The sequence below is a fragment of the Gracilinanus agilis genome, chromosome 2 (assembly GCF_016433145.1).
Source record: "Gracilinanus agilis isolate LMUSP501 chromosome 2, AgileGrace, whole genome shotgun sequence".
In the NCBI taxonomy this organism is placed as follows: domain Eukaryota; kingdom Metazoa; phylum Chordata; class Mammalia; order Didelphimorphia; family Didelphidae; genus Gracilinanus; species Gracilinanus agilis.
The window spans coordinates 604,046,542-604,072,024 of NC_058131.1; the positions used below are offsets into that span (position 1 = coordinate 604,046,542).

The 25,483-nt window shown below is 34.0% G+C and overlaps 1 protein-coding gene across 1 annotated transcript in view; it reads left to right on the top strand.

Moving 5' to 3' along the window:
* The window catches only part of ZFAND6 (zinc finger AN1-type containing 6), an 89,474-nt gene that overhangs the window by 53,241 nt on the left and 10,750 nt on the right, over positions 1-25,483 (top strand). Inside the window, exons 2-5 of the mRNA XM_044665472.1 lie at positions 7,321-7,452; positions 17,797-17,967; positions 21,035-21,146; positions 22,501-22,601. Coding sequence (XP_044521407.1) covers positions 17,814-17,967; positions 21,035-21,146; positions 22,501-22,601 — 367 coding nt within the window. The 5' untranslated portion in view covers positions 7,321-7,452; positions 17,797-17,813. The remainder of the gene's footprint in view (positions 1-7,320; positions 7,453-17,796; positions 17,968-21,034; positions 21,147-22,500; positions 22,602-25,483) is intronic.

Below are 25,483 nucleotides of genomic sequence, written 5' to 3' on the forward strand. Positions count from 1 at the left end.
GAGTGAAGACAGGTAAAAAAATAAGGTGATAAAGTTATATAGAAGTCAGATTGTCATGAGCTTTAAAAAACAACCTGAGAAATTTGTGTTTTATCCAAGAAGCAGTAAGGAATAATACTTGTCCTTCCTATTTCTTATACAAAAGAGTTTTTTTAGCCAAATAGCATTATAAAATAGGCTTCTTTGAAAGACTTATTTTGAAAACTTGTTTGTGAAGAGGGATTAGGAAGATAAACTGTTAAAAAAGAATCTCCTTAAAAGGCATTTAAGACTTGAACTTGATTAGTTGACTGAGTAGAAGAGAATAGGAAAGCTATTAGAGCTATAGAAGTGAAATGACTTGACAGCTGATTAGATGGGGCGGCAAGAAAGAGATAGATGGAAAGATTAGGAATGGAAGATGATTTTAAGGTTAACAAATCAAGATGATTGGACAGATAGTGATGCCTTTGACTAGAAATGAGGAAATTTGGAAGGGGGGTTGGGGATTTAGAAGAGAAAAATGTTGATATTATTGAGATTTTGGCAAGAACCTGTTATAAATCATTCCTTCACATATCGTCTGAAACAAAGAGTTGGCGTAGGTAGCTTACTTTCATTAAATTCTTAGTGTGTGAACATGTGTGTACTAAATCTGAAATAGCTTTGGAATTCAGGTTGGCATGTGTCTTCTATTGATTTTTTAAAAAAAATTTGTGTACTTTATTTTTTTGTATGAAAGCATATATATTTTTATTTTTATATGTCCAGATATGTCATTTTTTCCTCCTTCCCATCCCTCCTGCCTCTCCAAGAAAGTGGGTAATATTATATAGGTTGTACTTATATAATCATAGTTCCATGTTTGTCATGTGAAACAAGAGACATATAGCTACACTAGGAAAAAATTAAAGGAAAAAATAAAATGAAGAATAGTATGTTACAATCTGCATTTGGAGTCTAGCTGTGGCATCATAAGTCCCTTGGATTTATCTGGATTCTTCCCTGGTTGAAAATAGTTACCATTCACAATTGATCATCATGCATTATTATTATTATTATTTCTGTGTACCATATTTTCCTAATTCTCACTTCACATTGCATCACTTTATCTGTCTTTCAGGCTTTGTTTTTTGTGGTTGTTTGTTTTTGTTGCTATTTCTTATGGCACAATAGTATCCTATTACAATCATATACCACAACTTGTTCAGCAGTTCTCCAGTTGATGGACATCCCTTCAGTTTCCATTTCTTTGCTACCCTGAAAATAGCTGCTTTAAATATTTAAAAACATGTATTTTTCCCCTTTTGCCTTTATCACCTTAGGAAATAAGCCTAACAGTGATATTACTGGTTCCTAAGGTATACACAGTTTTATAACTCTAATTCCAGATAGCTTTCCAAATGAATCAGTTCATACCAACTACCAACAATGTATTTAGTGTCCCTATTTTTCCACATCTCTTCCAACATTTGTCATTTTGACCTTTTATCTATGTTATCGATATTTTAGCCAATCTGGCAGATGAGAGATGATATCCCAGAGTTTGCATTTCTCTAATCAATAGTGATTTAGAACAATTTTTATATAATAACATATCTTAGATTTCTTCATACAAAAACTGTTTATTTCTTTTGACTATTTTATCAGTTGGAGAATGACTCACATTCTTATGTTTAAGTTCTTTAAATATTTCAATATTTCAATATTTTAGATATTTAGATTTTCTCTATCTGAGAAACTATCCACAAACTTATTGCTTTCTTCCTAATCTTAGCTGCTTTTTTTATGTTATCTCCCTTTATATACCCTAGGTTATATATTCATTTTGATCCTGTTTTGATAAATGGTATAAATCACTGGTAGTTTCTGCTGAACTGCCTTCCAGTTTCCCCAACAATTTTTGCTTAAAACTTTACCTTTGCCAAACACAAGGTTGCTAATGATCTTTTATGAGTGTTACTTTTATGAATGTTATTTTCTAGCATCCACTTACTAAATGGATTCCAGAAGTTTTCCTTTATAAGATACTCAGAAGGCACATCATCACTTCTCTGGATTCCACAACCATATACTTTTTTTTTGGCTAAAAAAGTATTTCCTAAATCATAATTTTGTAGATTTGATGGAGTTTATTATTTTAATATCAAGGTGCTTAATAATATTTGCCTTTCAATGGAGAAGGAACTGTCCTCAAATATCGGATATATTTTTAAAACTTAGTTGTTGTTTTCCTGAATTAAAAAAAAGTCCCTATTATTTTTATATTTATTTTTTCATGATTCCTTTGGGTAAACAGGCAAAATAGAAAAAATGGAAAAGGAAATTCTTTTGTTAACTTTATAGTCGAGTTTTATATAGAATAGCTTGTATGTCATTTTGAAGGCTTATTGCATTAACTTGTTGGAAACCATTCTTTATGCTGTCAATCAGGAAAGTTTTACTTTCTTGCCCCCCATATAGAAGCCTTATACAAAAGTTTCTACCAACAATAATTAATGCCTGCTTGTGTAAGAATTGCTGTTACATTACTGTCCCTTTTATTCTTTTATATGTTCAAATTTTTGTTTTGTGACTGTAGTCTTTTTTAGCACCTGTTACTGTAAATCTATATCTTGTGGTTGTCATCTTTGTTATCCATGCTGCATAACAAATTTGTCCATCACCATTACCTGGATTAATGATTAATATTGATGCTAGTTCTCACAGAGAGACGCCTGTAAATTCTTTAAAGTATTATTCTGGCAGCCTTGCTTCTGACTGGCTGCTTTGAGCTTCCCCAGAACAGCTATACTACTTAAGTATTCCGCTTTAGTTCTTATGTGTCTGTTTTGTAAAGATCTTCAGTCTAAAGAATCATTTGAATTATCAGAATGCTTTACTCTTGTTTCATCCTCAACCTGATCTTATGAAAGTAGTGTATTATCCCTATTTTACAAATGAAGGTTTTAAAGTTAGAAAGGTAGGATGATTTGGCCAAAGTCATAGCAATTAGTGACAAGCCTGGGATTTAAATCTAGGACTAGTTATATTATAATATTTTATCCATTGTATTGTGTTTTCAAGCCTACTACTTTCCAGAATTTTATTTTTTACTATCATTACTTATATATGACTTAAACTGCTCATGGCTTCAGACTTTGCTGAAGACTTTCACAAAACGTTGAACAAAAACACATACTTTCAATGTAATCTGGAATTTCACACCTCATCCTTTGAGAAACTTTCTAATAATAGTTAAGAAATAACATTAGTATATACCTTTAAAGTGTGCAGAGCACCTTAAAGTAGCCGGATGAGTTAGGGAGCATATATATTCTCATTTTGTAGCTGAAAATCCTGGGACTCAGAGATGAATAAACTATACAAAAGTATTTACACAAATGGATTTAGAATTCAGAGCATGCTATGCATCTGGGTGAAAATCTTATAGAACAGGTCGGTTAGTAAAAATATATCTTGAATACATATCTCAGATGAATAATGTGCTTGGCCCAGGAAAGAAAAAAGTAGGTTAAATTGAAGTTGGGAAAATGGTATAATACTTAAAAGAACCTTAGACTTCTTCATGAAACAAAAACTCTTCTCATCACCATTGTACCTCCCAAGATGCTTATATAACTTGAAAATAGAATAACAACCTTTGAAGAGATACACTTAGTGGATATAGACTACAGAATTTTACCAAGCATGAATTTCATGTGAGATGTGGTATTTTAAAGTTAACATGAAAGAAATGTATGGCCAGAAAAGAAAGTGGTCTGGCCACAGTATAGCAATAGGAAAGGATAACATATAAATAGACCATATGTTACATGAGTACCTATATAGTGATAAGATGTCTAAATGAAGTGTCTGTGTCCCAGCATGTTGGGTGTATATGTGAGGCATTTGTGGACAGAACATGTTTAGTCTCTTCCAAAATGTAATTCGAGATAATCTTGTTTATACAACTATTTTCAAAATTGCATGGGTATATTACTTTCTCCAGTAGACTTAACTCCTTTTAGGGCAAGTAATTTTTTATTTTTGTCTTTTTATTTCCCTAGTCAGTCAACAAACATTTATGAATTCTGGTTGTACATGTAGTATTCTTGGGGATACAGATATAAAAACATGTAAGCTACATTGAAAAAGCTTACATTTTGAGGCAGATAATAAGTAAATACAGAATTAATACAAGATAATGTTAATTTGCATCTGATTGCACGAAGAATTTTGGGATACTTGATGAACTTCAACAGGGAAACAACCTGAGATTGGGAAAGAATATTTCAAAAGGAGGATGGAGAGAGGTAGAATTGCCATAGGCAAACAAACTTCCTGAACTTTAGGGGCCATTAATTGGAAAAGGGATGGGAGGAGAGAGATTGGTGACAGAAAGTAAAAAAGATTGATCTGAGGGGAAAACACTTGGGGAATTGCTGAACAAATCAAATTATGGGATATGAATAATACAATGTTAGTATGCTATAAGAAACAATGAAAGACGTTCATGACTTTAGACAACTTTGAGCAATAGTAACTAAAGGGCATAGTAAAGTGAGCTGAACAAGGAAAAGAGTCTATACAAACATTATTGTAAAGGAAAACAGCTTTAAAGATTTAGGAACCTCATCACTCATGCAGTGACCAACTTAGAATTAATCATGTTATTTATTAACTTCCTGACAGAGAAATTATCAACTCCAGTGCAGAAAGAGATATAGACATGGCTAATATGTGGATTTTTTTTTGCTTGACTATTGTTTGTTACAACTTTTTTTTAGTTTTTAATTGGAGGGGAGGGTAATAGTCATGATACAAAAAAAGGGCCATTGAAACATTTCCTAAAATGAACAGAAGAGAATAGAAGGAAGTTCAGAAGGAAGCACAACTAGTTTGGAAAGTAACATCTAATTTTGTACTTTTTAAAAAAGCACGTAATCTGAAATGGAGATTCACAGTTATGATATGCTTGTGTTCTGATGTATATATGGAAATGGACTTTTTGATGTTTAATAATAAAAAAATAAAAGTTCGAATACTTATGAAGCCACAAATAACATTTTAGAAATGTGAAACCAAAGATGAGCTGATGACCCAGAAAAAGTTTAGAAACTTAGAAATACATAAAATATATGTGGTGTAGGGGGCAGCTGGGTAGCTCAGTGGATTGAGAGCCAGGCCTAGAGACAGGAGGTCCTAGGTTCAAATTTGACCTCAGACACTTCCCAGCTGTGTGACCCTGGGCAAGTCACTTGACCCCCATTGCCTACCCTTACCAATCTTCCACCTATAAGTCAATACACAGAAGTTAAGGGTTTAAAATTAAAAAAATATATATATGTGGTGTATTATATAGTATCAACACATTTTATTTTTTAAAACCATAGTTTCTTTTTAAAAGTTAAAATAAGTAAAAAGTTAGTTTGTGAAAAGAAACATGAAAACCAGCAGATGATAAAAGCTAGAAATTCAGAGCTATCTTAACATTGACCTGCATATAACCCATGACCAAATACTGAACCCAAATTTTTACATTAAGGAAGTATAAACACCCCATAAAAGAAAAATTTTAAAAATTATGCATATTTTCCCAGATTGTGCCCCTTACTCCTATGTTGTGGAAGGGATATCTGTAACTGTACTTTTATATTTGATCCTGAGGTCATAGAGATCCCCTGTAGTTTCTAATACAAAGGGCTGAGATGAACAGATTTTTGCTTCAGAAAAAGCACTTGAGAAGCTATGTTGTGGTAGGTAGATTGGAGTGGGGAGAAACTTAAGGTAGGGAGATAAATTATAAGCCTCTCACAATGAGCGGCAGGTAGGTGCTTATTGGATAGAGAACCAGCCCCTAGAGGTGGTTCACATCTGTCTAAAGACACTTTGTTGCTGTGACCCTGGGCAAGTAATTTAACCCCATTGCCTAGCCTTCTTCACTGATCTGCCTTAGAACTGATGCCTAGTATAAATTTTAAGACAGAAGGTAAGGATTTTTTTTTTTTTTGTAGTTGTATTGCAGTAGTCCAGGTGAGAGATGTTGAAGTCCTGAATTTACTGAATAGGAGAAGGAGGAGATACATAATAGAGATTTAACAAGTAGAAACTACACAATTCAACAAATTACTCAGATATATGAGAGTGAAGAGTCAAGTAGGGTTGTACACCTGGGAGACGAAAAGGATGTTGGTGTTCTTGACAGTAGTAGGAACACTGGAAAAGAGGAAAGGAAAGTTCCTGGGACAAGATAATTTCTGATTTTGGCATGCTGTTTCTGAGATGTCTACTGGACACCCAGTTGGAAATGTCTAATAGTTAATGATAGAGCATTAGAACTTAAGAGGCAGACTAGGACTGGATATATAGATCTGGGAATTATCTGTATAGAGATGGTAATTGGATTCATGGGAGCAGATGAGAAAAAAAGAGAACTGGGCCAAGGACAACACCTTGGCACAAGGGTTGTTGGAGGACATGAAAAGTTTGAGAACCAGGAGATATAGTCCTGAAAATCTAGAGGAGATAGTATCCAAGGGGAGAAGGTAATCTACAGCGTCAAATGCTATAGAGAGATTAAAAAGGATGATGATGATTAAGAAAAGATCTTTAGATTTGGCAGCTGAGAGATCATTGGTAATTATAGAGAAAACCACACCTGCCATTATTTTTATACATTGGAGTGATTCTGGCATGTATATCTTGATGTTAGAATTGACTTTATTGTTACGCTATTGGGCATAATCAATAACGAAGAAGTTTTTAATAATGGATTTATAAATGCTTGTTAATTGATTACTTCCATTTGGTGCCCTGTAAAGGATACCAGATACAGGAACTCGGTTATCTTTTTTAGATGATATAGCCTGTGATTAGAGCATATTTTCTGGATTTACTCTTTTATAAGATACTTGTATTTCTATGACGACCTACTTAAATTCTGAATCAAAGAAGAAATAATATTCTGAAGTTTTAGCCTTCTTTAGGCTTGGATTTTAGAAATCCTTAATAGGTCAAACCTTTTGAGTTTTCCCAAGTGTTCTTTCTCCAGCACAGTCTTTTTCTTTGTACCATGCTCAGCAACAAGTAGCTCCTATTTCTTCATATGTGGGATATTATGGTATCAAGTAAGCTATGATGATTTCTGGGGTCTTTACTACAAACTTGGTAGCAGGGTTCAGGAAAGGAAATGGGGAGATATTTTTCTAATTACTAAAATAAACTTCAGTGTTCTCATATTCTTTGTATGTGTTGGCTTAGGATGTTGGGAATGAGTTGATTATCATTAACTAAAGTGGGGGAAATTAATCCATGAGTCTTCTATCCACATTAGCTAGATGTGTACCTTTTGTCTTTCAGCCCAAGCTGCAGAGGGAAAGACAACCTGACATAGGGAAGTGGGGACGGCTACTCAGAGAGAACCGCAAAACATCCTCGGTACAGTAGCAAGCCTGTACTCCAAATCCAAAATCCCTATACTTTTTCACCAGAGTGAGTAAAATTTTTCCCTTCTCCTTTCTTAAAACAAGTCATTAAAGCATTTCCAAGCTAATTCTATTACAGCTTTTCCTTCTTTGACCTCCACAGATAATTTCTTGACCCCTGGACCATCCTTGTTTTCCCCATTATATGTCTGTTGGTCTCTATCCGTCACTGTCTCCAACTGTCTTTTTCTCATTCTTTCTCTCTCTGTCTGTCTATCTGTGTCTGTCTCTTTTTCTTCCCCTCTCTCCTCATTCTCTTTTGTGAAACTTTAATATGAAATGAGTTGTTAGCAAACACCTGTTTATATTCCTGTAGGAGATATTACTCTGCTCTCTTCTGGCTTCAAAAGGTTACTGCATATAACCCTATTTGTAAGTTTTGAAACAAAATTGGTTATTTGTATCAGAAAAAGTGGAGCATGTACCCTAATAATCAGTGTGATCATAAGTCTTCAGGCTTAAAATAACTTCTAGTTTAGATTTACTACTATCAATTTTTCTTTGTTTTCTGAAAAACTACAGTATAGAAAAGTCAGTTTGAATACCAAGTTGAAAAAAGAGATCAATTTTACCACAAGTTATTCTGACCTTATGAATTAAGATTTTCCCATCCTATTCTCTTCAGAAGAAACACAAGTAATAGTATTGAAATATGCATTCTTAATTCCTTGCCTAGCAATGAAGTCTATTTAAATAGATAGACATCTATCTGCAAAATTAAATTCTTAAGACATAAACAGATGTATTCATTTTCTTTGTAACTAATTTGTCTAAAGAGTAAAATTTTGCTTTTGATCTTACAAATAAAATGAAAACATTAATGTTTTTGGAATTTAAATTAAAAAGGAGTTTCACATGTGAAATTAGCACTAATCTTATTTTTTTATTCAGTGAGTATTAATGGAATTCTTAAGATGGACAAACATGGTGGGAGTTTCTTTGTTGGGAAATACATAAAGGAAGTAAGTCCTGTTCTCAAGTATCTTGTAATCTAATTGGGACAATAAGATCTATGTACTTTTATTTAGCAAACATTTGTTAAACACCTCTGTGAAAGATAGGAAAATAGAATTATAGATAAGATTGGGTCCTTGACTTCAAGGAGCTTTTACTCTAGTAGATATATAGAAGTTAAATAGCTGTACAAGGCATACCAGAAGATGTCACAAATGGATGGTGTGGACAACTATTCAAATGGAGGTATAATTTCATAAATTTCGAAGTACCTTCCAATTATGTAAATCACAACTCATCCATACCTGCTCATCTTGTGTAACTTTTATTTTTATTTTACTGTAAAGTAAATTTGACACTGGGGTACTCTCTTGCTTTCTCTTGAAACTACAAGAACACCAATGTCCAATTATAATTACTGGGATTCAGAATGGAGGAGAAAGTGTTGATGCAGTGGGCAGTGCCTCAGAAGTCAGTAATGGGGATTTCCACTATCACCAAAAAAAAAAAAAAAAAAATTGGGTGATTAAAAAACTGTAAGGAAACTAAACCTGATTGGCATCAAGGTGTTTCCATTAGGGAAGAGTGGAAGATAAAATTGGATGGATGGATTAATGTCAAAGAGTTTTGAATGTCAGATTCTAAGGAGTGTTTAAACTTTACATTTGGGCTCCATTGGCAGGTTTTTGAGCAAGAGAATGAATGACATGATAATAGCTATTTTGAAATTTTATCTGGGTAAAGAAATTATCTATACAAAATGTATTTTAGCAAGGTGAAACTAAAGGCAGGGAAACCAGTGAAGATATCAGTTGCTGGTGTATTAGACTATAGTAGGTGGTTACAGCAAGAATGGATGCAAGTGGAGATGATGTCAAGAATATTTCAAAGTAGTAATTGCTAGAATTTGGAGATAGCAAAGAAATGTAGCTATTGTTAAAAGTTATTTGCATACAAATGGAGTCAATCTTTTATGTTTCCCTCTTGAAAGAATATACATATGGAGTTGGGTTGAGAGTTTGAATCCAAGTTCTGTTACTTACCTCCTATGTGACTTTGAGCAAGACATTTAGTCTCTCTAGGCTTCAGTTTTTTGTTCTTGTTTTTTCATTTTTAAACCCAAGGAATTGTACACTCAAGGAGATTTCCAAGGTCCCTTCAAATTCTATATTTGTGATTCTAAATTATAAATTTTAAAGCTTCCTTTTTTAAGACATTTGAATTTTATTTTTAGGGTCTTCCTAAATTAGGGTCTTCCTAAAATTCCTAAATTGCAGGATTGTGTTAATGTTTATTACTTAAGAAATTAAAAAAAATAGGGGAAAGAACAGATTTAACAAACATTCTTCAGACTTTTAAATTTTTTAAGGCATAAAATTACCTTCACAGAATAAATGTAATGTTTTAAAGTTTACAGGAGTAATGTTAATTGAATCATACCCCTTTATTTTATGGATATGCAAATTAAGGCCCAGAGGTGTTACGGGACTTAGCCATGTTCATACAGACAGTGACAGAACCAGACCTGTATTTTTGTTCTCCTGATTTCTAGTCCTACCCTTGCTAATGAGTGACTGATTTTTTTTTTCTGATTACCTGTCATTGTTATTTTTCTAATTTTTTTTGGCCTAACCTTTGTAGCTATAGATACTAGGGATTAGACTTGTGGTTTAATTTATATAGGAAACTTCTAGATGAGAAACTTCCTCTTTTAATGAATAGACATCTCTGCATTTTATAAATTAGAGAACTCCCTAGAGCAGTAAGTATCAAGCTCAAATAGAAATGGATATCTGTGGGCTGCATATTGACGTAGAAAACAAATATTAATATTATCTATAATTTATTGCATTTTTAATATTTTGTTTATACATATTTTATATATATGTATGTGTATATGTATACATTATATATGGAGGTTAAGTGACTTGTCCAGGGTCACACTGAGGCCAGATTTGAACCTAAGACATCCCATCTCTAGTCCTCTGGTACTCTATCCACTATGCTATCTAGCTTCTTCTCCACCTCTCCCATCATTATATTTTAATCTGGTTTGGACTGCACTTGGAGTTGTTGTGAGGCATATGTGGCTGCATAGTACTCTACAGGACTTAGAGGTTCAGTGGACTGTTCAGCATTGCTTATCCACTTTGGTCAGCAGGTGTTGAACTTAAGTCTTCTGGATGTAAAGCTAGCTCTCTATGTAATTCACCACCCTGTCTCTCCTTAAATGTATTAGTATAGCAATTAAGAATTTGTTTTCCTTTCTTATTCGCTTCTACTTAACTTCCTCCTGGAAATTACCAGGCTAAATTTCTTTGATATATGATTCATTATTCATCTACCAAATAATTATAACGTGAGAAACTGTAGTTCCATATTCTTTTCCTTCCCTGTTTCACTTCCTAGCACATCTCTTCACCATACCAGCCTGGTTTATGCTTAGGGACCTATAAGTAAGAGTTCAAACCATAGAAAGTATTGGCCTCCTTATAATTTGCCTCCTTGATATTTCTTTCTTTTTTCTTTTAAGCTTTGAGGGCTGGAAAATAAAGGGATATTTATAAGAAAATACTCTATAATTTTTTAAATTCTTTTTTCCTTCTTTATGTCTCCCCACCCCTCAAAAGCCTAGAAAAGTACTTTTAAGTTATCAAAATGAAGATCATAGTTTAGTCTTTACATTACTTAAAAGTAGCATTTTGGGTTAGATACCCATTTCAATTTAACTATGACACATGATTTTAAATTTTGGTAGAATTGTACTGGTGTATTTTAAAGTTTCTAATGAACATATAATTACTTTCAATTTATGGCAATAAGTATCAATAGAAGTATAGTATTTATAGAACTTGAAACTGCATGCATGTGTATCTGTACACATATACACACATGCATTTAGAAGTTCAGCAGATTTTTTTTTTTCCTGTCAGTGTTTTGTTTCTTTCACTTAGTATTCTGGCAGTTAGAAGATGCAGCAGATATATTACTAGACTTGAGAAGACCTAAATTCAAATCCTATCTTAGATAGTTCACCAGCTTTTGTGATAGCTGCTTTGTGAGTAGGCAAATTATTTCACCTCTTTCAGCCTCCATTTCCTCATCTGTAAAATGGGAATAATAATAGCAACTACCTCACAGGGTTGTTGTGAGACTCAAATTAGGTAACATAAAGTACTTTGCAGACTTTAAAGAACTATAAAAATTTAAAAAAAAAACTTGTATAGCAAGTACTCTCTGAACTCAAGTCAAGCTGCTACATCCCCATCTCAGGATTCTGGGGCTATTCCTGAAGGGTTGAGAGGTATCTCCTGTAATTAACTCAGGCCCCCATTATGAATACGTTCTCCTCACTGCTAGGTGCCAGTGATTTAACATCAGCTGACTTTCACAGATGGAATTTGCTTCTATAATAAAGCAAGAACAGAATACATTCTCACTCCCAACACCTCTAGAACACGGACTTCCTTATACTACTGCCTAGGTCTTGGGGAGGGGGATTTAGACTTAAAGCAATTTCTACATAGCATTGGGCTCACAAAATTTTGTGTCCAAATGTGGTGTTGCCGACTCCAATCATTTCGTCCTTTGTCCCAAAGGTCGTTCCTCACTGTTAACTGCATCAGAAGTGGACTAGCAGCAAAACCCACAGGGGACTGTAAGGGACTGTATTCCCTATACTCTTAGACCTTAGGTGGCTCTTTCTCCTAACTTTTTAAAACTTATAAGGTTCACCCAGAATGAAAGAATAAAGGCAGAGGCAGGTAATGTCAATGGAAACACACCTCAGCCTCTGATGAGAGAAGGTCCTAGACTTCTCCCTCTTATAGCAGTGTCTTCCTCTGGATGTTTGAAATTAGCAGAATCAAACCAAGAGAGGAAAAAGCAGAGACTGGGGCCTTTTGAGGGATGTCCTTAGTTCTGGTTTTACATCTGCAGAGGCTGCTGTTTACCGTGTGGTTAGGATTCTGCAACCAGTTATAGAATGTTCACACATACTTCAAAGTCTCTCCAAGGTACTTCATTACATGTCATCATGACTCTCCTGGAAGCAGTTGTCTTAGCAATACCCTATACAGATGCTAAGCTCCCATTAAATGTGATAAATAGAATCAGGACTGATCAGAACATTTTGAGTAAAAATGCAGATTTGTGAATCAGTCAAATAAAGACAATAACCCAAAATGGAGGGAACCGTTTAGATCAAGATTTTTAAAGCATATTCACATCCATTTAAAATAATTAGGATGTAGGCCCTAATTGAAAGCACACATTAGTTGGAGGTTATTATCAAGGGAGAGTGTTTATGTCAAAAGCAAATGATTGAGGATGGATGGGGATAGGGAAAAAAATTGCAAAAAAGAAAAATTCTGATATAGTTAAGATTTAGTGAATCTTAAAAAATGATGAATTTTTGATGAAAAGATGAATTTGAAAATTTCATGAAAGAGGACAAAAAAGAGTTGTAAAGTATGCTATTATTTCATTGAAGAACTTGTAAATTCAAGATGGGCAATAGAGATTTTTATTAGTAGATGAATTCTTTTATGCTTTTGAACCTAAGGCAGCACATATTTAGTAAATTGAGTCAACTTTAATAGTCTTCGGGAAGTGTTTTTTGAAAAAATACTGTCTCTGTCAGTTTTCCCCAGAATTGCCATTCTTCAGCATCTTCAATTTCTCCTTATCAAAATTCCAACATGTCAAAATTTCTAGTAATTTTGTATTTCTAGTGTCAAACATGTTTTAGCATTTTAAAATTATCTTTTACAAATCTAATGCCATGGTTAAGAATATAAAAACAATTATATGAGACTAATCATAATTCTTACATTTCATATATTGCAATGAAAAGTCTGTCAATCAAAATATTTATTAAGCATCTACTGTGTGCCAGGCACTGTCCAAAGTATATAAAGAAAGGTGAAAGACAGTCCTTATTCACCAAGAGCTCATAGTCTACAATCTCATAGATAACATGCAAAAAACTATGTACAAAAAAGGTATATGCAGAACATTTTAAGTAACCAACAGAGAAAAGGCAGTAGAATTCAGAGGGCTCAAGAAAGGCTTCCTTTAGAAGATAGCAATTTACCTACTACTTAAAGAAAGATAGAGGACAGAGATGAATATTCCAGGTTTGGGGAACAGCCAACAGCATCAGGAAATGGAACATCTTGTTTGAGGAGCTGCAAAATTGCCAGTGTCACTGGACCTCATAGTATATGGAAAACCATAAAGTATAATAAGTCTAGAAGGATGTGTGTGGGGTGGGGTAGAGATCTGGGGGACCTAACATTTAGAAGGGCTTTGAACACTAAACAGAGAGTGTCATATTTGATCTTGTGAGGATAAGGAAGTTACTGGGATTTATTGAGCACATAAGAGTGACATGGACAAGACCTGTACTTTGACAGCTCAGTGGAGAATAGACTCCATTAGGGAGAGATTTGTAATAGGGAGACTGCCCAGGTTGTTATTTCAGTAATCTAGATATCAGGTGCTAAGGGATAGTGACAGTGTCAGAGGAAAGAAAGAGACTCACATAAAGATTGAGAAAGTATAAAATCAACAAAGTGAATATGAACATGAGAGAGAGAGTAGAGGTTAATATGGTTGTAACTTTAATGATAATAGGGAAGTTAGGATGAGAAGAGTCATCAGTGAAGTGGAAGGAGACAAGACAATGAGTTCAGTGTTAGACATATTAAGTTAAAGATTTCTATGACACATAGTTGAAGATACAAAACTGGAGGTCATCAGAGAAACTAAGGTTGGATAATTTCCGGATCAGCTGAGAGGTGATAATCAAACCCATAGGATTTCATAAGATCACCTCAAGAGATAGTATAAAAAGAGAAGAGAAGGATGTAGAAGACAGAGTTTTTCTGAGAAATTCATAGTTAATGGATTTTACTTGAAGATTCAGTAAAGCAAACCAAGGAATGGTCAGAATACATAAGAGGAAAACCAAGTGAGAATACTATCATGAAAACTATAGAGGAGAAAAAGGGTGACTGTGACAGCAAAGGTTGCAGAGAGGTCAAGAAGGATGAGGACTGAGAAGGGGCCATTGAATTTCACAATTAAGAGATCATTGATAATATTGGAGAGAGCAGTTTCATTTGAAAGATGAGGTTGGAAGTCATTAAAGAGAGTTGAAAGTGAGAGGAAAGGAAGTGGAGAGAAGACCTATCATCAATAGCCTTCTTCAGAAGTTTAGGTAGAAAAGAGAAGAGAAATTATGGGGTTTTAGTTTGCCAGGAATGGGTGATCCAGTGGGGATTTTTTGAGGATAGAGGAGACAAGGGCATATTTGAATGCAGTAAACAAAGAGCCAGTAGATAGAGAGTAAGATTAGTAAGAGTAATGATAATAGCAGGGTGCAGTGTGCTGAAGGATACAGAATAGAATGCACATAAAAGAGTTTGTCCCGGCAAGGGGAAAGGGTCAACTCAGTACATGAATTAGGAGTAAAAGAGATGATAGTGGCAAAAGGCTTCTGGATGATTTGAGATGAAGAAGATGGAGAGAAAAGCTCAGCAATTAGTTCAATTTTTTCATTAAGCTATAAGAGAAGGCTCTCAGCTGATAGGATGGGGGAAGGCAGTACTATAGAAAGTTTGAAGAGTAATGGAAGGGTTTGGAAGAACTGGTGTGGTGAAGTGGGATAGTGAGTTAAATAAGTGGAAGTAGCGGGTAAGGATTGCCTTGCAGCATTACGAGTTCAGTTTAGGTTACATAACATAAATTTGTAGTGGATCCAGTCAACATGGTATCATTTTCAGGAGCATGTAGTAATTTTAAAATTATTAAAAGCATTTTAAAGTAAACTCAATTTCTGTTATAAAAACAAGTTGCTGAACTTTTAAGGAACTCACTGTCAATGAGTCAGACAGCTTTTATTAAATACCTATTATGTGCTTGGCACTATCCTGAATAATGAAGATATTTAAGAAAAAGCAAAACAATCTGGCCTTGAGGAGTTTATGTTTGAAATAGGCAAAAATGTAAAAGAAAGTATTATAGTTATATCCCTTCAGCATCACAGAGGGGATCAGGGGTATGGCACCCCTACATTCTGGAAGATTGCGTAAGATTTTTTGGCCCTCCTACCATACCAGAGAACTTTTTTCTTTTTCTTTTATGGGGAGTTTACAGTACATTATTGTAAATTTGGAGTTAAGTATACATTTTCAAGTTGCTAAATTTTTTATATGTTGCTTGCTGGCCTTCATGTGTTGTCTGTAACTTTCACAAAACTTCCCTCAAAATTCTCATTTAATTTCATATATATAAACCTCTGTGGGAAAGAGAACAAGGATATTATATTTTCCTGATTTTACATTCCCTACAAAGTCCAGCAAGTAGTATTAAAACGAACTGGATATGGGTGAAGGGAGGAGAAAAGAGATCATAAACCAATCCATCTAATTGATTGAATAAAATTATTGCCCTGTCAAATTTCATTGACTTTGTCAAATTTTCTAGAATTTTACTCTGAGAGTCTCTGCTCTATCTAGAACTTTTATTTTCATCTACTGGATATGAAAATTGTTTGGACTTTGTTTTTTGTTTGAATTGAGACAAATTGCCTTAACTTTATATTATTAAACTTTCAATATATTGGTTTAGTGGTAGTACTTCTAAATATAAACCTACTTCTTTCATGTGCTGCATAAAATGTAGGAATTTGAACCAGGCAAAAAGCTAGGGGAGTCAAAAGCCATGTTAAACAAAGATGTAAGGAATACAGGCTTTTAATGACTTTCTGGACCAACTCCTGAACCATCTTTATTTTTCACCAGTTGCATAATACCTTTCTATAACAAGTCTTATATGCTGCTTGTATTTTAAGCTCATAGTCTGTAGAGAGGGTACTGCTATTTAATTTTTTTTCCTTTTGATTCTTGAACCCTGGCAGAAGACTTGGAAGCAATAGACTAGATAATTGTCGATGAAAAATATTCTTAATGCATAGTTTGCTTTTTAGGAAATCAGTTGGGCCGAGGAAATTAAGTGTATTATAGAGATACCAGCAAGAAAGATTTTCTTGGATCAGTTTCAGAGCAGATTGGATGGTGGTAGTGTTAAACCTTGATGGGCTTTGTGCTTTTAGGTTAAGAGACTAACCTAGAAAATAACTAACAAATAATTAACCTTTATCTAGAACCTCTGCCTGTCTAGGTCCAGTATACAGGTGTCTAGGTCCAGTATACAGGTATATATCCAGTATACAGGCAGGTGGGCCATCTGCATTATGATTGTTCAGGTCACTGATTCAAGATTTCAGGGGGACATATAATTGTACCCTTTATATTTACTAATATAATGTAGAACTTCTATGACGTTTAGCATCCTAGAAAGGTTCAGGACTTGTTGTCTCACCATTTCTGACTTGTTTGTACTTCTGTGATCCAGTACTCAAACCTGAGTGTGATCTGAATTGATAGAGAGGGGGTTTTCTCACCCGGTTGTTACTTAATTTTATGCCAATAAAATTACAGGCAATTAACTTCTGTACTCATCCTAAACTGTAGATAAGTTTTTGAAGATTTTCCCATTTGTTCTAAACATTTTCATAATTTTAAATTCTTCAAAATTAACGTTTCTCCCTCATATCTTAATTTTTTCCACAGTTTTTTTTTTCTTAACACAGGCTTTAATAGAGACTTATCTCTAACTATAAGCATCCTTGTGGGAATTTTTATAAAGATCCCTTTAGAAATATTTGCAAGCATGGGTTAGCAATTGTAATATTTTTTTGGTCATAAAGTCAAGTGTGAGCCATTTGTTTTATGGGAGAAAAAAACCTACTACAATTAATGATTACCTTCAGCTAAATGATAACTTTCATTTTGATACTTTAGCATCATTTAACTAGAGAAGACCTGGTATCTACTCTGATGGTATAGAATGCTTAATTGTTTTAAAAATCATTTAAGAGCAAAATACAGGTTCATATCTAACACTTAAAATTCGGAGCAGCTGACTAATTGTACTATTATTACTCAGAATTGTAAACATTGGTTTACAAATATGAAACTGTATATTTTATCTATGGCTATTTCTTTTAACAGATGAAACCCAGACCAGAAGAATCCATACAGAATTTGTTTAATTTAGGCTTCCCATACCACTCTTAAACTTAAAGAGCCTGAGGTTTATGATTAGAAAGACAAATATTTCCCAAAATACCTTAATTTATGAGCCAATAGAGTTCTGCTCTGACTCCATGTATGGTGGGACATAAAGGAGTATAGATTTTTATCTTGTTTAAAGAAAATTCCAGCTCTGTCACCCACGTAATGCACTTTTAGAAAAGTATGGTTTATTTTTTTTAAACTAATTTGGATAACACTTGGATTTTTATCTCTGAATGCTCTGTCATTTTCAGGTGCACAGAAGAGGAACATGGCTCAAGAAACTAACCATAGCCAAGTGCCTATGCTTTGTTCCACTGGCTGTGGATTTTATGGAAACCCTCGTACAAATGGCATGTGTTCAGTATGCTATAAAGAACATCTTCAAAGACAGAATAGTAGTAATGGTAGAATTAGCCCACCTGGTAAGTAGTTCTTGTGAATGGCACACCTATTTATTTATTTGTTTGTTTGTTTGCTTATTTATTTTGAGCCCTTACCTTCTGTCTTTACAATTATACTGTGTATTGGCTCCAAGGCAGAAGAGTGGTAAAGGTAGGCAATGGGGGTCAAGTGACTTGCCCAGGGTCACACAGCTGGGAAGTGTCTGAGGCCAGATCTGAACCCAGGACCTCCCATTTCTAGGCCTGGTTCTCAATACGCTGAGCTACTCAGCTTCCCCCTAGTATACCTATTTTAAGTAATGTGTATGAACTAGAGCATATTTCCTCATTTACTACATCATATAAAATTCATGCATATATATATATATATCCCTTAGTAGCTTTTAACTATTCACCCTGAATAGTTATAGAATATATTAACATATTACAAATTTTAATGCAGACTTTTAGAAGTATCATTTAATCTGAAAAAATATAGAGGGTGGACATATAGACATTGTTTTATGTCTTTACAAGTATGAACGGCTTTAGAAAGGCATATGTTGGAAAAAGGAATATTTCCAAGATTTAAATAGTTATGGATGACTAGTAAAAATCTTTTTTTTAAATTTTTTTTTAAAACCCTAATCTTTTATATATATCCTTCTATATTAATTTTATTTGTTACAGGGCTAGGCAGTGGGGGTTAAGTGACTTGCCCAGGGTCACACAGCTAGGAAGTGTCTGAGGCCAGATTTGAACCTAGGACCTCCCGTCTCTAGGCCTGGCTCTCAATCCACTGAGCCATCCAGCTGCCCCCTAGTAAAAATCTTAAAACAAAAAACCAAAAATTTCTTATGACTTTGTGAAGAGGCTGGATAATCTTTTATGGCATCTAAAATAGTGTTGTATTTCATATTTTAAATCAAAATCTATATTGTTTTAATTGAAATCTTTAGTTTTTCTTAAAGCTAAGATGAAATTAATATATTTTCCCCTGCCTCAATTTCCCAAGCTAAGTGATTAAACAAAGGGCTTGTCTTTAGAATTGTAAACTCAAGATTAAATATATTTTTGCCATGAATGATAGAACATTTTTATGTTTTTGTGTTATTTCCAAAAATATCCTTAACTACTTAAACAGAAATTTGTTTTAAAGGACATCTAGTTGTGATAAGAAATATCCATAGCATATCCTGCTGGGCCTAATGGGATCAAGAAATAACCTACCAGCAAAAAAAAAGAAAAAAAAAAAAGAAATATCCATAGCATTTTGCATTTGTTTTTAAGGCAAATCATTTATCCACAAACACACAAGATCTCATTAAAAATAAGTTTTCCATTCACTAAGTTTATGACTCTTCCTCTAGACCGAATGTCTAGTTTTCATTATTTGATTTTAAGGAGTAGGGAGAGGCTGGAGTTGAAGATTTCTTTTGAAATGAAGTAATAGGAAGCATACATTATCACTACTTCAGGGGCAGGATAACCTCTTACAGACCTATCATTTCTGCTATACCTTCCAGCTAACTATAAGGTGACTATAATCTAACTATAAGGTGACTATAATCTAATTTTACACTTCAAGACTATCATGAATGGCTGAAACTGTGGATATAAATGAATACCTACTGTTAACCTCTGGTCATTGAACTAGTGGATACAGGAGCACAACTGAAGCCATTATTACAGTAAATAAGGGCTTTTCAAACAACAGCAATAATTTCAAACAACTGCAATAATTCTAGATTGAGTAGAATCAGCAAAAACAGTATAGTCAGGCAAGGAAATTTTTCATGGTAGTGTGTGTATGGGGACAAAAAGAGAAATGTTATGTAACCGGGTTGAAAGACTTTACCATATTATAGCTTCTATGAACTGTTTTTTTTCCTGGTTTTTCCTTTTCCCCCCCCCTGTGGTTACCCATGGGTAACTTAATCAGCTGATACCAAATCAGCAGAACATAACATAGTGTTTTGAAAGTTTTTTTCTCATTTCATCTCTTCCATATTATACATGTTGTTATATCTAGTTGTGTTGAACAATTACACTGTAGTATTGCATCTAGATGGCTCAATCGATAGAGCATTAGACCTAGAGTCTGGAAATTCTGAGTTCAAATGAGGCTTCTGATACTAGCTATATAATCTTGGAAAAGTCACTTAACATCTGTTTGCTTTAATCCACTGGAGGAGGAAATGGCAAACCACTCCAGTATCTGCCAAGAAAATCCCATATGGAGTCACAAAGAGTTGGACACAATTCAGCAACAGCTAAAACACCAAAATATATACAGTAGACCTTTTTTCATGATATAACTCCTGTGTTAATATACATGAGAACTAATGATTAGAAGATCTTAGAATGGCATGATATGTAAGTTCATTAGAGGAACAACTTCCAGAGGACTTAGTAGGCATTAGATATAAGTATTAGAAATGGCAACAATGTCAGTACATATTTATTGTCTTCATAACATTTATGAAGTACGTGGAAGTATTTACTAGACTGATAATGTATTTTAATTCTAACTTCAAATTCTCAATGTGTGTTTTTTTTTTTTGTTTGTTTTTTTAAACCCTTACCTTCTGTCTTGGTGTCAATACTGTGTATTAGCTCCAAGGCAGAAGTCTGGTAAGGGTAGGCAATGGGGGTCAAGTGACTTGCCCAGGGTCACACAGCTGGGAAGTGTCTGAGGCCAGATTTGAACCTAGGACCTCCCATCTCTAGGCCTGACTCTCATTCCACTGAGCTACCCAGCTGCCCCCTCTCAATGTGTTTTTGATGATAAGACCACTTTTTAAAGCTAATTACTGACCACAAAAGTTTGGATTTACACTAGTGAAATATTTGTGGATTAAACAATAATGATAATAATAAAATTGGTGGGGTTTTCTTCCAGTGTATCATTATGGCCTTAAAACTGTTATTTTACTTAAAATTTTTATTGGAGACCTTTTGATGGAATATGTACATGATAATAAGGATCTTTTAAGTGAGCTAGTAATCTTTAGTAATGTTTAGCAGAAAACTATCCTTAATTTTATAGGTGACATTTTGGATTTACCAATATATAAAAACATTAATTTGAAATGTGGTATTCTTACAGCAACTTCTGTCAGTAGTCTGTCTGAATCTTTACCAGTTCAGTGCACAGATGACAATGTCCCAGAAGCTCAGTCAACATTAGACTCCACGTCTTCCCCATCTATGCAGCCAAGGTGAGGCCTCTTTAAGTTTCAAAGTGATAATTAAAAATAAAAATAGATAGTACATAGGTTTGACCCATTTGCTTTGTGAAGAATAATGTATGAAAAACTAGTTTTGCAGGAAAAAGTGAGTTTCATTATGGTTGTTTTGGTCCAAGTCACTGTGACTTTTAAGTTGCTTTTGGCAACTTCTTTCTTCCTTTGCTACCTCAGTGGTACTATGAATTAAAGCTGATTACATTTTCAAATATTAATTTACTAATAAAATACTCTTGTGTTTTCTCTGTCTCAAGTTTATGTATATGTTAAGATATGAAGATTTGTTTTCTTCCTACCTGTAAGTTGGTTATAGTGAACCTAATATCAGGACCCAATTTTACAGAGAAGGAAACTGATGCTTAAATGTTCAGTAACTTGTTACCCAGGTCACAGATCATAAATCTAGAATTAAGAAGGACCTCAAAAGCCATGTAACCCAGCTCTCCCTTATTTTACAACTGCTGATTTACATTTAGTTCTTTTGACTCCAAATCTTACATTTTCCAGTATAACAAGTTGCTTGTTTCTAAAGAATGTAATAGTCTGTTTCAAATTGTCTTATAAAACTCATTACCATGTACTCTGAGTAAAGATTAAAAATAAATTTAATAAGCCTTCATTCATGTCTACATTGGTATGTTTTTTACTTTTAATTTTCCAGTAGAGACTTTAAAAAGATTGCATTGCATTCTATCTTACTCCACAGTTGATATAGTGTGCCAAGACTAGTTTCCTACTTTCCTAGGTTCCTAAAACCATGGATTATTAGTGGCACAAGAAACTAGTGGTCATATATTCAAACCATTTTCCAGATGAGAAAACTGAGACTTTAGAGAGGTTAAGCTGTTTGCCCAGGATCACATAGTTACTTTCTCCTTGTTCCAAAATCAATATTCTTCTTCATTCTGCCATCATCTTATTATTTGTGACTTTTTATATTATATACTGTTCTGGTTGATTATTTTGTAATGACAGGACATTGCTATAAAATCATATGTCTTAAAGCATTAATCATATTGGTCATACCAGTTTCATGTGGTGCCTTAAACATTACAGATTTGTCCTATTGTACCTTCTGGTGGAAATAATTGTTTAATGGATTATTTGACTTTTATCGATGAAATTATTTTTAACTTAAGTAGTTTAAAAAATATTCATTTTCTAGTACTATTTAGGTATGCTATAAATTATTCTTTTGGTCGATTCCATATGTTGTAACAATTTACTATAATCAGCTAGATTATTGCCTGATTATCTAAAAGTACTAAATAATTGAAATTCAGGCTTGAACTTTTTAAATCTAAAGATGTGCCTTTCTTTCTTTTAGTCCTGTATCAAATCAGTCACTTTTGTCAGACTCTGTAGCATCTACCCAAGTGGAAAGTACATCTGTGGACAAAGCAGTACCTGAAACAGACGATCTGCAAGGTAAGTGACTAAGAAGGCACCCAGTTATGTAACATGCACACAGACAGGTCCCCCTTCATAAGACCCTTTGGTATTTAATGCCAAAGTCCCCAGGCCCTTGAGCATATTGTATTAGTAAATGAATATGGCAAACTTGACTACAAGGTTGAAAAAAGCTTTCCTATTTAAGGGTACCTCAAATGGTACAGTATTATTTAAAGTAGTTTTTATATAAAAATAAAAAAAAACTCAGAGCTGAACAAAAGAAGTGGCTTTTGCTTAGTTTATAACTTGAAAATGATAGGACTTTGGTTCAATTTGCTTAGGGCAGGGGTTTGGTCAGACTCATCAGACAGTCTTGAAACCATACCTAATTATTCTTAAAGCCAGTTCTCTCTGCCACACTCCTTTCTTCAGAGTTTGTGATTCCCACTGGGGAGGGGAGCACATCTATTAGCTACAGTGTTTTCCTTCCCCACCAGTGATGGGCAGTTTCATTAACTGATCAGCATTTTGTATGTTCAGCATATTCCATGCAGTATTCATGATTTAATTTAGGAAAATTTACAAATCATCAGTATGGAAGATAAATTTAGTGGGAAAAGTCACAGTGGCTATATAGGAGGCTATTGCAGTAAGCCAGCTGAACAAATTAGTAGTGGGAATGGAGATGAAGGGAAAGAGATATTTTTTAAACTCTTACCTTCTTCTTAGAATATTGATTCTAAGGTAGAAGAGCACTAAGGGTTAGGCAATTTAGGGGTCACACAGCTAGGAAGTATCTGAGGCCAGATTTGAACCCAAGACTTCCTGTCTCTTGGCATGGCTCTTTATCCAGATAGTCATCTAGCTACACTTGAAAGAGATATTTTAAAGGATAAACCACTAGACTATTTTTATTTAATTGAGTGCAAAAGATGAACAAAATTATGAAGCAAAAGTGACTTAAAATTCTTCTATAGATCTTAGATGCTAGATGACATTGACAGTCAGGGGAGATAGCTCATTTCAGAAGTAGGATGATTCATTTGGTTTTAAATTTGAGGAATTTTTTCCACAAGTAGAAATTTTAATATATAGTTGGACTTACAGGTTGGGAGTGAGAGATCAGGATTCATCATGATAAAAGTCATCATCATAGATAATTGGTAGTTGAAGGCCTAAAAATGTATGAGTATTCCATTGAGACAATTTGGAAAAACATAGGAAGGACTGATCTTGAACTTGCTTATCGCTAACCAGAACAAAGGGAAACTAGCAAAGAAAATGAGAAATAATAGAATTTGTGATGGATCTGATCTTGGAAATCATGTTGTCCAATTCTGCCATTTTAAAAATGAGGAAATTGAGGGTCAATGAAGTAAAGTGGCAAGACCTCTTGTCTGAAAAAGTTAAGCCAAAATTTAAACCAGGGCCCTAACCACTGGGACAGTGAAAGAGAAGACATAACATATGAGAAGTTTAAATGGGAACAATCTGAAAAGATGTAGAATAAAAGCCAGAATAATATTAATATCTTGAAGTGAGAGGTTAGAGATACTCAGCAATGTTAAGTAGAATAAGGACAGAGAAAAGACAGTTGAATTCAGCAGTAAGAGTATTGATGACAGGCAAAATTGCAGAGGGAATGAAAGTTAGGTTGCCAAGATTATAAAGGGCATTGTTATAAGCAGTAAATTTTTGTACCTAATTAGAAAAGTTTGGTATTTAAAGGAAGGAGGAAAAATCTTTTAACTAGCACATTTTTAATATCTTTCATAACTATCAATAATGGAACTGATAAAATAGAGAAATAAGTTCCCCAACGGATCTTACTTTTTCCCCCTCCACAGTCTACCTAGAACTGATTGTATACTTTTTAGGATAAGAGTCCAGAGCACCACATAAATAAGAATGGGATGAATGGGCTTTGAGATATGGGCTACTCTACCTCATAAGATGGCATCCTCTATCCTAAATCCAATGTAATTGTTTTTAAGTTAAGTTAGCTCTTATTTTAATTACTTGTTGTTATATTTATTTTTATTAAAGGCCTGACTCATTTAAAGAAAAACACCCTAGGGAAACTTGCAGTCTCTTTGGCTAGCTCACTAACCCTTTTGATCTGAGGGTATAATATTTAATGGTGGAGGATGACTGAGATATATAACTCTTTCTAGGTTGATGGGCGGGAAATGGACATTAGATCTACATGGGAGACCTAAGCAATAGGAGCAGATGGGAGTTCCTTTAACAAATTAGATTCTATCCTCAGTAAAAGAAGTTCCTTCTTAGTTATATGCTTGCTCCTTTCTTTATGCTGACATTCAAAATAAAATAATGATAAAGTGCTAGAGTGCCCTAAAAATTTATCTTTATGTAAATATGTTTAATAATTATCCTTTCCATGCCTCCTCACATTCACAGATAATTTAGTTTTCTTCTTTTCATATCCAGAAACCCCTCAAGATGAGCCTAGGCACAATGATTCTATATGGCCTTCTGACATTTAATGCCAAAGGAAAGAACAAATTACCTGTGAAAACTGTTGAACCTAAGATGATAATGATGCTAAAATAGTAAATTAGCAAAATAATCTTTAAATTTTTAAAGAGAAATATGTAAGATTTAAATTTATAAACACTCTAATCAGGGTATATTGTACTCTTGACCTCATGTGAGATTTAAGCATTTAGCATTACACATTGGTATAACCATTTCTCAATTAGAGTTCTAAACACTCTTGATTTCATTGTTCAGACACCAAAACAGACGTGTCAAACTATTTTTAAGACTGTTTGAATTTATTATCCAAAATTTGTCAACAATGATTTTTAGTGTACTTTAACCCTCACTCCATCCCTTTAGATTAAGCTAGTGTGGTCTTTGGGCCCCTACCCCTATCCCTCACTCATGTCTGATTG